The sequence below is a fragment of the Zootoca vivipara genome, chromosome 6 (genome assembly GCF_965207765.1).
Source record: "Zootoca vivipara chromosome 6, rZooViv2.hap1.1, whole genome shotgun sequence".
NCBI lineage: Eukaryota > Metazoa > Chordata > Lepidosauria > Squamata > Lacertidae > Zootoca > Zootoca vivipara.
The window spans coordinates 46,440,367-46,454,562 of record NC_142589.1 but is presented as its reverse complement, the minus strand read 5'-3'; the positions used below and the strand labels follow the sequence as shown (position 1 = coordinate 46,454,562).

Below are 14,196 nucleotides of genomic sequence, written 5' to 3'. Positions count from 1 at the left end.
GCACTTCGCCCAGCAACAGCACAAGCAGCGAGTCGGGAGGAGGGAATGAGGAATGGAGCAGTTTGGAGAGAGGGCTCAGTGAGGTGTCTGAGCCCTGGCAACGCTATGGAGGACAGAGAGTGCAGGAAGGGCTAAAAGACATGTCAGAACCCTGGCACTGCTCTGGTTGAGGGTCAGCGGATGAGGGACTCAGCGAGACATCGGAGCCCAGGTGCCGCCCCAGCCAGCAAGAGGGGAAACCTCTCCTTCTGGCGCCCGAATTGAGGTGTGCGCCCACACACAGGGGGAAGGGGCAGCGTTTTGGGGTGCCCAGGCTTTTATGCTGGCCGAAAAGCAGGAGGCAGCCATTGCCGGGTTCTGAATCGGACTAGGCGGTCATGTTCTCTTGTTATCTCTGCACTGCAAATAGTATGCACAATAAAACTCTTAAAGACAGTGCGGAGTGGAGTGTCTTTACTCGAGAGTAGCCGCAACAATCCCCTGACACCTACCAATAACTGCACAATTTGTGTTGCCTGCATATGTAAAGAGTTGCACGCTCATTTTATTCACATGTAATGTTCAATTGATGTACTGTCTGTGTACCTATGCACACAGTAGCTGAGCTGTACAGATCAAAAAATGTGCCTTCTTTCATGCAAGCACTGGAACACGGGTAGAAACGGTTGGAACTTGTGTTCAGTACACCATGCGAACAAGCCTGATATCAAGGGACATCCTCTTCTGCAATTTGTGGACCATAAGGGGCAACCAGGACTCAGGAGCATCAGGTTTCCCTTGTGAAATTGCCTCTCGTCACATCAGTTTCACTGGCAAAATTAGCACGCTGTACTGGACACCTGCCCAGTTTCCTTGTCATCTTTGAAAAGTGGAAGTTTCACTGCCTGTACAGCAGAGCTCCTCGCTCCACTTAGGCCCTTTTCTCGCTTGTGCAGAGATCTATTTTTATCTCACCTTAAGCCAAACATATTCTCTCCTGCCCATTTCAATAGCCATGATGGGTGTTAGATCACATGCGTTGTTTGATATCAGTGACCTTTTCTTTGCTCCAGTCAGTCTATGCTTTTTTGTCCATAATCCAAGGAACTAGGTAAGTTTGTGCTATTTTCCATTTTTTTAAATAATTCAGCTTCTCTATTGAAGTTCCTAAAGGGATTTTTTAAAATGTGTATCCTTTGTTTTCCTGGTAAGAACCCAGTGCAGGTTACATAAAACAATTGTCTCAAATAAGCATCTTAGCCTAAAACAGAACTGCAGCCAGCATTAAAAATCAGCTTACGGTTGGTGATGGAAGACTGAGTATTTATAGAGAGTTGGTTTTTTAAAATCAAACTATCGTTCTGCTGTTTTATAATTAACAATATACTGATAGATGTTGTGGGGGGCAAAGTGCAATCTAATCCATGTTTATCTGGAGGTCAGTCCCATAGTGCTCAGTGGGGCTTTCTCCCTAGTAAGTGCGTTTAGGATTGCTATACATGCTTAACCTAACAGTGAGTCACACCCAAGTCATTGGTTTCTCCTTCTGAGTCGACAAACATATATAAGATTGCATTATTAATCAGCTAGTGCCGGAGGGGGACGGGGAACCTGTTACTGGACTCCAGCTCCCATCATCCCTGACCAGTCTACTGGGGCTGGTGGGAATTGCAGTCCAACAACAACTGGAGGACCACAGGTTTCCCACTTGCTGAGGAAGTGACTGCAAGGAGATATACAAAGTAGCCTGCAATCCTTCCTGTCTGGCTGTCTATAATTGTGCCTGGAAATGGTCAAGAAACCAAAGAAGCTTTCATTGACTTTGTATTTGAAGGTTCTGGCCTTGACACACAGAGCTCTAAATGAGCTGGGTACCTAAAGGAGCTTGGGGCACATTGTACTGTTGCCACTAAAATGTATTTTATGTAGCATGAAAAATAAGTAACAACATTATACAAAAACAACCACCAACCCCGCCCCCAGACTGTTGCTATTTTGGGGTGGGATTTGATAACTAGAATGTGCCTTTGAGCTCCTGATGATGCTTCTTGCTTGCCTGGATAGACAGGGATGTGTGAGCATTGTTGCTTCCCCCACTTTTGCTTCTGACCCTGCCCACCACTGAAATGTGACCATTGGAAGGATACCTAGAAGAGAATGATCCATCAGGCTGAAAAAGTTGCCCGAACCCTGATGTAGGCTATCAAAACGAGCTCTAGGGCTAGTCTAAATTAGGCTTTCCCAATGGAAACTGCACTTTTCATACAGCCAAGAATGTGCTACCTGAGATTGGTGACATGGGCCTATTGTCATTGATTCACAGTCTCCAAATATTGTCCCTCTCCTATTGTTTTCAGCTGATAAATTCCAGGCTAGTAATAGGTTGCTGCCTCCTCTTCCTGTACAGGTGACTCAAACCCTATCTTTGGAGCCCGCAGGGACAGCGGAAGCAACATCTACCAGCCTCCCCCTTCTACCGACATTGAGAAAATGAAGAATAACCGTGTCAAGGAGCAGAAAGCATTTGCCCTGATTAGAGAAATATTGGGTACTTTTATGATTACATTCTAAACATACTGTGAGGGGGAAGAGAATGGGCTTTAAAAGAAGGTGTGAATTGGGTAGTTACTTATTTCCTCTTCAAGAAGAAGGGGACAACCACTGATTCACATAAAATTTCCTTGTCTAATTTATTTGTATAGATGTACATTCAGAAATGATTACTATAAACGTAAATAGAAATACAATAATCTCACCATGGGGAAGACAGATCAGGTGAGCTGTGTTGCTGGGTGGTGCTGTGGTCTAAACCACCGAGCCTCTTGGGCTCAATTGGAAGGTTGGCAGTTTGAATCCGCATGATGGGGTGAACTCCTGTTGCTCTGTCCCACTTCTGCCAACCTAGCAGTTCGAAAGCATACCAGTGCAAGTAAGTAAATAAATAAATAAATAAATAAATAAATAGGTAAAGTAAACGTAAAGGGAGTGGGTGGCGCTGTAGCAGGAAGGTAAACAGCATTTCCATGCATTCTGGCACTCGTTGCGGTCCTCCATGTGTCAGTAGCATTTAGTCATGCTGACCAGATTGTTGAGATATTCCATTCCACCTTAAGAGCAGACATGGGGTTGTTGCCATGTCTGCATAACACACCAACATTGCATGCTGGAACTTCCATTATGTGTATAACTTTCTGTTTTGCTTTGGACACGAAGGAGATCAGACATGTTTCCTTTTGTCCTGACTTGCGCTTAATAAACTGCTTGGAAATATGCTACCACAGTCTCTCTCTCTGGCTACTTCTGTTGCGCAGTGGACTCTGCTGATAAAGTGTGCCCAGGCTTCTGAAGCCTGTGTTGCTGTTTTTTGCTGCACCAAGGATGGAGATCACCCAGCAGGGCTGGAGCCAGCTGGGGGCCTGCCAGTTGCCCCCGTTTCCTTGGTTGCATGCCAACACAGATGACCCAGAAAGCTGTCTGTGGGCAAACTCCAGCTCCCTTGGCCTTGAAAAGCTAGATGAGCACCGCACCCCATAGTTGCCTTTGACTGGACTTAACCTTCCAGGGGTCCTTTACCTTTACCTTTTTTACTGCTCACTGTTCATGGACAACTTTCAATGCCCCCTTCTGCCATGAAACAAGGCCCTCTCTTCTTTATAGGGTTCTTTATCTTTAAACTGGATTTGGCCTGGGTAATAGGGAACTTTTCAAAGAATGTCCTCTGGGCCATTAAAAACAAACCAACAAGGACATGCCCAGTTTAGAGAAGCTATCTTCTTAAGCAGTCCACAAAGTAAACATGGGGCGTTATCTTAGGGACTATAAGCACAGTACAAATTTGTGTGTGTGCAAGACCTTAGTATTTAAAAATTAGAACCAAAAGGAAATGGATATTGCCCCTCATAAAAACATATGCCACAATCCTTATGCCGTAATCCTAACCAGTGGAATCTTAACCATATCTACTCAGAATTCAATAGGACTTACTCCTAGGTAACTCAATTAGGATTAGGGTAGCAATGTTTGCTGTTGTGTTCTTGCATACTTCTTGAATATATTTTTTAAAGGAGTGTTTGCAAAGGTACAGAAAAACCTGTGTTTGTGCTACAGTTGCACAAAGTAGAATGAGCCATTTGCAATGTATTAACCCCTGTCTGGAAGCACCTTTGGAAACCTAGTGGGTTTGTTCTTTGCTTCCATATTGCTTTGCTCTCCTCTCCCCAGCCTACTTGGGCTTCTTGTGGATGCTGCTTTTGGTTGCCTATGGGCAGCGAGATCCTAACTCCTATTACCTGAACAAACACATTGAGAACAGCTTCACAGATGGATTCCAAGACGTCTTCAGTTATCAGGACTTCTTCAAATGGGCCAGAACCACCTTAGTCAGCAACTTGTACAGCTCACACCAAGGTACAGAGATTCATTTTGTTTCGTTTCATTTCAGTTATTTATTAAATTTCTATACCACCCTTCATCCAAAGATCAGAGGCAGTTTACAATCTAAAAACACAGAAATGCATAACAGAGTAACAAACAGGAAGGCCATATATTGTTTAATTAGCCAAAGGCCTGGGAAGAGTTCCAAAGCCCAGATACAGAGGCATGGAGGGCTGCATTTGGCCCTCTGGGCCTTAGGTTCCCCATCTCTGCTTTAAAGGATCTCCTCTTCCAATACACTGTACCCCAAAGTCATCAGTGGAAGCCATTCTGCAAGTACCCCCTGAGAAAGTGGCTGTAAAAGAGAGGGACCTTCTCTCTTGTGGCTCCTCTGTTATGGAGCGCTATATCTTGGGATATTCACCCGGTGCTTACATTAAATTATTTCTTTGGCACCAGACACTTTTCAGTTCACCGAGCTGTGTTTTTTTAAGGGCTTTCTTGTTATAGCGTGGACATATTTTTAATTTATTACTGGAATAATTTTAGGCTCAGCTGGCTGTGTTTTTTACCCTTATGGTAACGATGGGGGAGACTCAAACCTAGGGGCCAAATGTGCCCCACCAGGGATCTCTGTCTGGCATTCAGACTCTGGCCTAGTAGGAGATGTGGCCCTTCGACTGAAAAAAGACCTGCCTTTTTAAGGATTTTAGCCTTATGAAGTTTTTATACAAGCAAATACAGTTAGCATTGCATTTTGTGCTGCCTCAGTTTCTGCTTCTTAGTCTCTGTTTGTTTGCATCTTGTGCTTTTGTTATGAGGGTTTGCTTGTCACTCAGACGACACTCTGCCATAAATAGAATAAATAAAATGAGTAAATATAAAACTGTTGGTGGGGTTCAAGTTAACTTCGAAAGCATTGCAAATGATTGTGGAAGGACCTGCCTTTTCAAACACTTTCTCTCCCCCTCCCCCCTTAAATTCCAACAAGGCTTTATCACAGATGGCAACTCCAAGCTGGTGGGCAGTGCCCGGATTCGCCAGGTGCGAGTGAAGGGCAACACCTGCCCAATAGATCCAAAACTGCAGCTGACGGTTGGCAAGTGCCATGCTTCTTATTCTTTCGACACAGAGGACATGGCAGACTATGGAGCACACTGGAACATCTCTTCCCTTGATAACTCATCAGAACTCAGTTCTGCATGGCAGTATCAGAGCCAGTCCAAACTGAGAGGGCACCCAATCTGGGGCAAACTGGCTGTCTACAGAGGTGGTGGATATGTGGTTCACTTGGGGACAGATGGCCACAATGCCTCCAGGTAGCTTATCTCTGCTTATTTGTGCCTGCACTGTAGTAGTGGTAGCAGCAGCAGTAGTTTAATCAGTTAGATTCATTCAGGGGTTGGGAATCCTTGGCCCCACCTGGTTCTAGGGTCCCATCCCACCCATTAGCGGTTCAATGGGAAGCAACCAAGCGAGAGAAGGTAGGGTGTTGATGTTTTGCAAAGCACGCAGTTGCAGCTCCAGATTTGGTGCAAGAAAATCAAAGCAGATTGGGAAAAGTCTTAGCAGAGAGGTGAACTTACGTTTCCTTGCAAATATGCCATAAGTGTTTCTGCATTTTCTAATTGCATACATGCCATTACCTGGGTGTGACTGCATTTTGAAGTGTGGGACTTTGAATAGCTGTTAGGCAAGGCTTGCATTTCAATGGTGTATTGATATTATTTGCATTCTTCTCTATAGAGAGTTCTTTTTACCTTTTGCACAGTCAAGCCAGATAAAGTGGGGTTGGGGGTGTCTATGCTGGCTGTGGCTAATGGGAGTTGTCTTTCAAACCATCTGGAAGGTGCTAGGTTGGGAAAGGCTAGTTTAGACCAATGGCTGTTCTAAGGGCATTTCGAATGTTCTGGATTGAATGCTTTGTTAGTGCAGGAAATGGGGTTCCACCCTCTTTTCTGCTGGATCTTCAGATTGGATTTGGCAACCTCTTGACTCCTTAGCATCTTAACATTTTTAGGACCACAGCATGTGATTGCACATTCCTCACTTTGTATTTTGGCAGAATCCTCCAGTACCTCTTCAATAACGTTTGGCTGGATACATTTACGAGAGCTGTGTTTGTTGAGTTCACTGTCTACAATGCAAATGTGAACCTCTTCTGCATTGTAAGCCTCATGTTTGAAACCAATGCCTTAGGTAAGAGCCTGACACCTGCTCCAGTGTTTTCATGTAAGAAAAAAGCAGTGTCTACATTACTCTGGGAGTTTGCCTGGCACATTTTGTCTCCACATTACTGTACTATAGTAATTCAATACCAACCCAGCATATTACATGGAAGTGAGCCAGACAAAGGAACAGGGTTCCCATACCTTTAACAGTGACAGTACATAGAAGAGGGCATTTCAGCTTTGTGCAGTTTGTCTTAACCCTCCACAATAAGCTGTACCTGCTGTCCGGCAGAACAGAATACTGACTTCTGCTTTGATTTCGCAGGAGCCTTCTTCACGCGGTCTGAGCTGCAGAGTGTCCGGCTTTATCCATACACAGACGGTCTGCATATCTTTGTGATAGCAGCAGAAGTCATTTATTTCCTCTTTGTCATATACTACATGGTGGGACAGGTAAGGATATCAGACAAGCCCTGCTGGATCAAGCCAATGGTCCATTTGCTCCAGCATCCAACAGTAGCCAGCCACATGCCTCTTGGTTCTCAGCGACTGGTACTTAGAGGCATGGTTCCTCTGAGCAGTAGAAGGCATTCTCTTCCACCCTGAGCCAGGAAAGCGAACCTTGTTGGTGATATGAACCTGGAATTTCTTGTGCCACAATTTAGAACAATGTTGCTAAACCAGCCTTCCTCTAATTAGTCCTTCCAGATGTTTTTAAGGGACACTCCCACCATCCCTTGGCCATTGCCCATATTCGCTGAGGCTGATGCTGGTTGGAAGTCATCAACATCCGGAGAATACACAGGTCCCCCATGCATTCTGGAGACCAGACTCCCATATTGTTTGGTCACATATGTTCCAGGGCTTGTGAATCCTATCAGCAGCCCTGGCTGCCACCAGCCCTGGTTCCTGATTATTATAGTGCTTGTAACTCCTGCTGCCAGTCAACTGCCACACCCTGATGGCTCTTGCTCTTGCATTAAAAATGCAGGCAGGGACTAAATAATTCAGACAGTGTAAATGTAAAGATGTCTTCTGAGATATAAGTCCGACACTTAGTTCTATGGGACTTTGTCCAGGTAGGTGTGCAGAGGTCTGCAGCCGAAGACTCGTAATGAGACAGCTGTCCTCCTTTTTGTGACCACCCTGAAGTTTTGGGATGCTGTCCTACAAACTGATTGGCTTTTTCTTTCTCATGTTGATTTCCGTGTTTTATGTGATCTTTCACATGAAGTAAAAGCCACTTCTGGAAAACAAGTGGGGAATCTAGAAGAAATTTAGTGCCTTCTCCTTCTTATTTGGTTCCAGCAAGATTTTATTTGCAGCCATGTTAACCCAGGAAATTGCATACAGTCCCTACTTGCCATTTAAAATTGAGGCCACCCCAAGTCTCTGCACTTGCATCGTGAATATGGTTGGGAATAGATAACAAACAGTTTGCAGAGCAGAACGTTCCTTGCTGAATAGGCTAGCCATCAGAAGTGCTTTCCCTAGCTTCTTTTCCATGTTGATTGAATCTCTGCAGGTCAGGCAGCTGTTAAAAAGCAGAGGCAGCCACCAGCCAGAAAAAGCTGGAAACCCTCTCTGCATTCCAGCAGCTCTCTCATTTAACTGACTGTGTGATCCTTGGATATGAGGTCATGCTTGGCTAGTCATCGAAATGAGGTTGCATTGTAGCAACACAATCTGCCTTTCTCCCTGATGGTCACTTAATGCATTCTTTGGAACTGAACACCTTGTTCCGGCAGGGAAAGCTCATGCGGGCTCTGAAATGGAATTACTTCCGAAGCAAGTGGAACCTGTTAGAACTGGCCATCATTTCCATCAGCTGGAGTGCCCTGTTGGTGTTTATAAGACGGACAATCTTGGGCTCGCGGGACATCAGCTACTATCAGGAGCATAAGGATGAGTAAGGGCATCCTGCCACTTTGCAAACTCTCCATCCCAGCAGGGGTAGAAAACGGAAGAATTTTTAAGCAGCCTTTGTGATCTGTGGAATGCTCCCTGTGGAATTTGATGTCTGCGAATTCCGATGCCAACTGACCTGATTTGCATCTCCCAAATATAATTATCCTTTGATTTTGGAACTTGTATAAATGCTGCAGTATAGTCCTTGGCATTAAAGAGTACCAAAATGTATTAAAATAAAAATGTATGGTTTCAGATAAAAGATCTTTAGAAAAATGTGGATTTAGATTATTATTTTTGAAAAAGTATTGAAATACAAGTCTTTTATATAATTTTTTGGAGGTTTTTTTAAATAAAAAAACTGCAAGCTCAAAATGGATGGGATGGGTCACATGAAATTCATATAGACCTTTTTTGCAAGGCATTTTTTCAACTTTGTAATAGCTACTGCTTGCATCCATAAAGATTATATAAAATACAATTAATGTGCAGCTCCCAGGTTTTTCCTCTGAGAGAAGCTGTCCAATTTTTAAGGACTTGTGTTTCAATTGAAAAAGAATGGATTGGTTGACTTGCCCAACTTGACCTTTCCTCCAAGAAGCAGCTCAAGGAGACAAACGTGATTCTCACATGCCATGTGAAGCAGATCAGACTGAGAAAGAAAGAGACTTGCCCAAAAAAATTCAGTGAACCTTGTGGCTGAGCCAATATTTGAACCCAGCCTGACACTCTAACCACTACACAACACTGCCTCATTGCCGGTGCTAAATAACAAACAGACAATCATGGGAATGTAAGCAAACACAAAACATAAACAAAAAACCATGGCAATAAACAATGAAAATATATTTATATGATAAACAGCTGTGAAAATAAATACCGTACTACAAAATACAAAATGTAAATGCAATGGCCTGACATATATGCTCAATAGTGCATAAATGCTACTAACAAATACTAGCCCATAGTGCAATTAAACACATAAAATTCATCAAGTGTTCCAGGTGGATGTAAAATTGGTGTACTATAGTATAGACGAGGGATTTTACTTGAAGCAGAATATTATAGTACACCAATTTTACATCCACCTGGAACACTTGATGAATTTTATTGCACTATGGACTAGTACCGGTATTTGTTAGGAGCATTTATGCACTATTGAGCATATATGTCAGGCCATTGCATTTACATTTTGTATTTTGTAGTATTTATTTTCACAGTTGTTTAGCATATAAATAGATTTTCATTGTTTATTGTCACGGTTTTTTGTTTTGGTTTTGTCTTTTCTTTCATTACCAGTGCTAGATGGGACTGGTAGAGGAGAAAGCAGGGAGGTCAATGACAGGCAGAGCCAACTAATTCTAGTTTAGGGAAGTTTTTAATGTTTGATGTTTTGTGCTTTTAATATTATGTTGGAGCCGCCCAGAGTGGCTGGGTAAACCCAGCCAGATGGGAGGGGTATAAATTATTATTATTATTATTATTATTATTATTATTATTATTATTATTATCCTCTTCCCAGGTGAGTTTTTAAAAAGCAACACTGAGACAAAAGAGGAGGAGGAAGCTGACATCTAGAGACAGTCCCTGGACTGGCTAAAAGGAAGGAAAAAGGCAGGCAGGCAAGCAGGTGGAGAGTAACTAAGGTTGGTGGAGCCATGCTCCATGTGTCATAACGATTCCCATATTCCTTCAGGTTTGCAAGCTTCAATCAGACAGCGACTGTTGATGCAGTTCTGGGCTACCTGATTGCCTTCCTGGTGCTTCTTGCCACTGTGAAACTCTGGCATCTCCTGCGGCTGAACCCAAAGCTGAACATGATCACCTCGACTTTGAGGAGGGCCTGGGGGGACATATCAGGATTTGCAACTGTGATTATAATCATGTTCCTTGCCTACTCCATAGCGGTGAGTACCCATGTCTTCCATTTATTCCCAATTGGTTTTCTGTCTCTCTCTCTTCCCCCGCCCCCTACCAATCCTCCATAATCTGGATTAGTTTGCTCAATTTGTTTTAAGAGTCCTGTCTGTTATACAGATGTAGTCAAAATGGTACCTTCCAGATGTTGTTGAACTACAACTCCCATCAGCCCCAGGCATCAAGGATGATGACAATGAGTTCAACTTACTACACACTCGTCACCCTAAGGACCCAGAGCAGGTTACAGCCATTTAAAAACAGCTTGAAAGAAATTACAACCAAAAGGTGGTTTCTTTCGGGGGAAGTCATGACTCTTAAAGTGATATGAGTGCTTTAAACATATGCAGAAGCTGAGACCTAAAGAGTGGGGGCTTGTGAAAGCAACTGGCAGCAATAGTAATTATGTTTTCAAGCAGGGCTCATTTCTCAGCTGCATCCTCAGCTTTAACCTGTCCTAAACCTTCATCTCTGCAGTAGTTAAGAGACGCCAACTGCTCCAACACACCCTGTCTAAGCAGAAAAATAATCATGTTTGTTATGGAGAACCTAGTCTGCCCAGTGATCAGTGTCACTTGCTAACTGGCCTTGTGATTTGTATAAAAAACTGTTTTCCTCCCATTTTTATAATTTGCAGACAAACTTGATATATGGCTGGAAGTTGAACTCTTACAAGACCCTGTTTGATTCTGCGGAGACAATGGTCAGTCTTCAGCTTGGAATCTTCAACTATGAAGAGGTAGGGTTTATCCTTCAGAGGTTTTTTTCCTGGTAACTAAAGTTCAGTTAAATGAAATGAACCACATATCTTATTTATTTAGCACCACCCACACACACAGTTTTGCCAACCTCATCTTAAACTATCTATATTTGGCAATGCCGTTCTCCAGGCAATAGGTAAAGGAACCCCTGACCATTAGGTCCAGTCGTGACCAACTCTGGGATGGCGGCGCTCATCTCGCGTTATTGGCCGAGGGAGCCGGCGTACAGCTTCCAGGTCATGTGGCCAGCATGGCAAACGCCGTTTACCTTCCCGCTTGGAGTGGTACCTATTTATCTACTTGCACTTTGAGGTGCTTTCGAACTGCTAGGTTGGCAGGAGCTGGGACCGAACAACGGGAGCTCACCTCGTCGCAGGGATTCGAACTGCCGACCTTTGGATCGGCAAGCCCTAGGCTCTGTGGTTTAACCCACAGCACCACCTGCATCCCTTCTCCGGGCAATAAATTTGTACAAAAGGCAAATGCTAGGGTAAAGTGTGTGAGAGCATGCATCTATCAGCAAAAGTAACTTTCAGAAATCTATAATATTAGGGGACATTGCCTTGCAAACGTGTATATTAGGGAGAAACTGCATATAAAAATGTGTCTATTATATGGGGGGAATGCAGTAAAATGCTGGGGAATTTTCAGGACTTTTTCTTTTTTAAAATGCAAACTAATGTGAAATGTGGAGAACTGAACTTATGAAGAGAAAAATGAGAAACGGAGAGAAAATTAAATGTACCGATTCACCCATCCCTGGTTATCAGAAGACAACCTTCCTCAACCTTGTTTGATTCCCATCTCCCATCAGCCCCAGCCAGCATTTATGGGAGTCCGAAACATCAGGACGGCAACAAATTGGGAAAGGCAGTGGATGGGTATTGGGACTAAGTGGTTTACCAAAGTCTTCATGAACAGGCGAGTTTTGAGCAAAGCAATAAAGGTGAAATCACCTTTTGGGTTTTTGAAAAGCAGTTCTGGGTATAAAGGAGAAGAAAGGACGAAAGTTCACTAAGCAGGAAGAGACCTTTGGGTGGGTGAGGGGGGTGGAAAAGCAGGAGCAAAAGTCACAGGCAAGGATGCACTAGGATGGGAGAGGCAAGAGGGAACACATTTTTTTTTACTTTTCATAATGCTACCCCTGCTTCCACTGAAGTACAGTAGTATAAATTGTACATAAAAAAACAGCAACACATATCTTAAGCATTACTTATCCTCAAAATATACAAGGAAACACTCTCTTCAGTATTAAGGCAGAGTGCATTTGGGCAAACACGATGCTTACACAAGACACCAGCAAACTGAAGTGTTTAAATAATTCACAAGTACTGTCCCTGAAAATGATGTTCTCTTCCCTGAAGAAGATAACAATATCCCTTATTGCAACATATATGTCTCTTTCAGGTCTTGGACTACAATCCCATCTTGGGCTCCTTCTTAATTGGCTCCTGCATCATTTTTATGACGTTTGTGGTGTTGAATCTCTTCATTTCTGTGATCCTTGTTGCTTTCAGTGAGGAACAGAAACATTATCAGGTTTGTCCACAGAAGTAATGTGAATTTCCCCATTTAAGGATGCCATCTGGCCTGGTCTGTACATGCATATGTATACTGGGAGATCCCACTAATCAAGGACCTGCACAGGGCAAGTTCATATGTAACACTAAACCATAGCTTAGTACTACGTACATGGACATCAGGCTTGCCTGCTCCCCTTCCACTCCTCCCATTACTTTCACTTTCAAAGAATGCCGTCCTGTTTTATGAACCAGGAAACCTGCCATACAACAAACTGTGGTAAATTTCAGAACAAGCCAGTTTCAAACTGTGGATTGTGATGCTGGTTTGTTTAAGTAACCGGTTTGTTTAAAGCCAGGATTCCTGGTTCATACAACAAAACGAACAGATATTCTTATAGAACAAACATCTGTAGATCTCTGCCTACTGGCTGTGCAGGAGGAGGAAAGGGGAGAGTCCAAGCCCAATTCGTTACTTGGACTCACCATAACTCATCCACATGAGACTAAACCATGGCGTTCGGATTAAGTGTGGGCCCCTGGCATGGTTCACATGACACAGTAATCCATTTTGCTTCTCCCCAGGCTTTTTACTCCTTCCTGCACTAAGCTAAGCCACGGTATGGCTCAGTGTGCTGTCCAAACCTCAGTTTGTGATTAAGCTTGCTAACTATGAACTGGAACTAAGAATACCACCCCCCGTACATTTTCCTGTTTGTCGTCCTTTCTTTTTGCAGTAATTTTCAGTATCTGTCTGCAGCCTAATCACATGCACATTAATCAGCAGGTTTAGTTGGGCTGAAACTCATATTCTCCTGGCCGCACTACAGTTTACTGCAGAGTGCGCTACTACAATGTTTAACATGACTGTTTTGTGTTCTACTTTTTCCTGCCTGTAGTTATCATCATCATCACAAATTCTACACAAGCCCAGGATGCAATTCACTGTTATGTCTATACTCATACAAACTGTATTTTGTGTGTCTCTGTGTGCTTTTTAGGCTTCTGAAGAGGAAGAGATTGTTGACCTAATGCTGAAGAAAATTTGCAGCTTCCTTGGAATAAAATGTAAAACTGACCAGAAACTTGAAGAACCTGTGATGACCAACTAACAACTAGTCTTCTTACCCACTTCAACTTACAGCTGTTGCAGCTGCCTTTAGATATTGTGGCTTCCATGTTTGTGAAATGTTGTGGCAGACAGCAGGATTACTTTCAATGACTGAGATCTTGATGTGCTCTCCAATAATTGTACTTTAGATACTGGCCTTAACTCTGTACTGATAGATGTGAAAATGAGTGCTTGACAGAACTATAGAACTGGTGGTTGCTTGATTATGCATACTGCTTTATTCTGTACTTATTCCACAGTGTAGTATAATAAAAGCTAATAATCCAAAGCGTTGTTCAGCTTCATTGTTTATAACAAATTATAAAATCATTACTAGTTCAATTCATAATTTATTCTTAGAAAATGCTTTATTTGGAAATGTATAAAATTATTCATGGTGTGGAGAAAATGGATGAGGAGGAATTAACCTCTCTGAGTACTACGTAGAACTTGGG

General features: G+C 43.1%; 1 protein-coding gene across 2 annotated transcripts in view; it reads left to right on the top strand.

Annotated features, from left to right (window-relative positions):
- LOC118087369 (polycystin-1-like protein 2) overlaps nt 1-14,030 on the top strand; it is a 55,329-nt gene extending 41,299 nt beyond the window's left edge. For both annotated transcript variants that reach the window (XM_035119947.3, XM_035119945.3), the window contains exons 34-43: nt 2,387-2,527; nt 4,201-4,386; nt 5,345-5,672; nt 6,419-6,552; nt 6,850-6,977; nt 8,273-8,433; nt 10,129-10,339; nt 10,987-11,088; nt 12,518-12,649; nt 13,632-14,030. In XM_035119947.3, the coding sequence (XP_034975838.2) occupies nt 2,387-2,527; nt 4,201-4,386; nt 5,345-5,672; nt 6,419-6,552; nt 6,850-6,977; nt 8,273-8,433; nt 10,129-10,339; nt 10,987-11,088; nt 12,518-12,649; nt 13,632-13,742 (1,634 nt within the window). In that variant the 3' untranslated portion in view covers nt 13,743-14,030. The remainder of the gene's footprint in view (nt 1-2,386; nt 2,528-4,200; nt 4,387-5,344; nt 5,673-6,418; nt 6,553-6,849; nt 6,978-8,272; nt 8,434-10,128; nt 10,340-10,986; nt 11,089-12,517; nt 12,650-13,631) is intronic.
- The last annotated feature ends 166 nt before the right edge of the window (nt 14,031-14,196 follow it).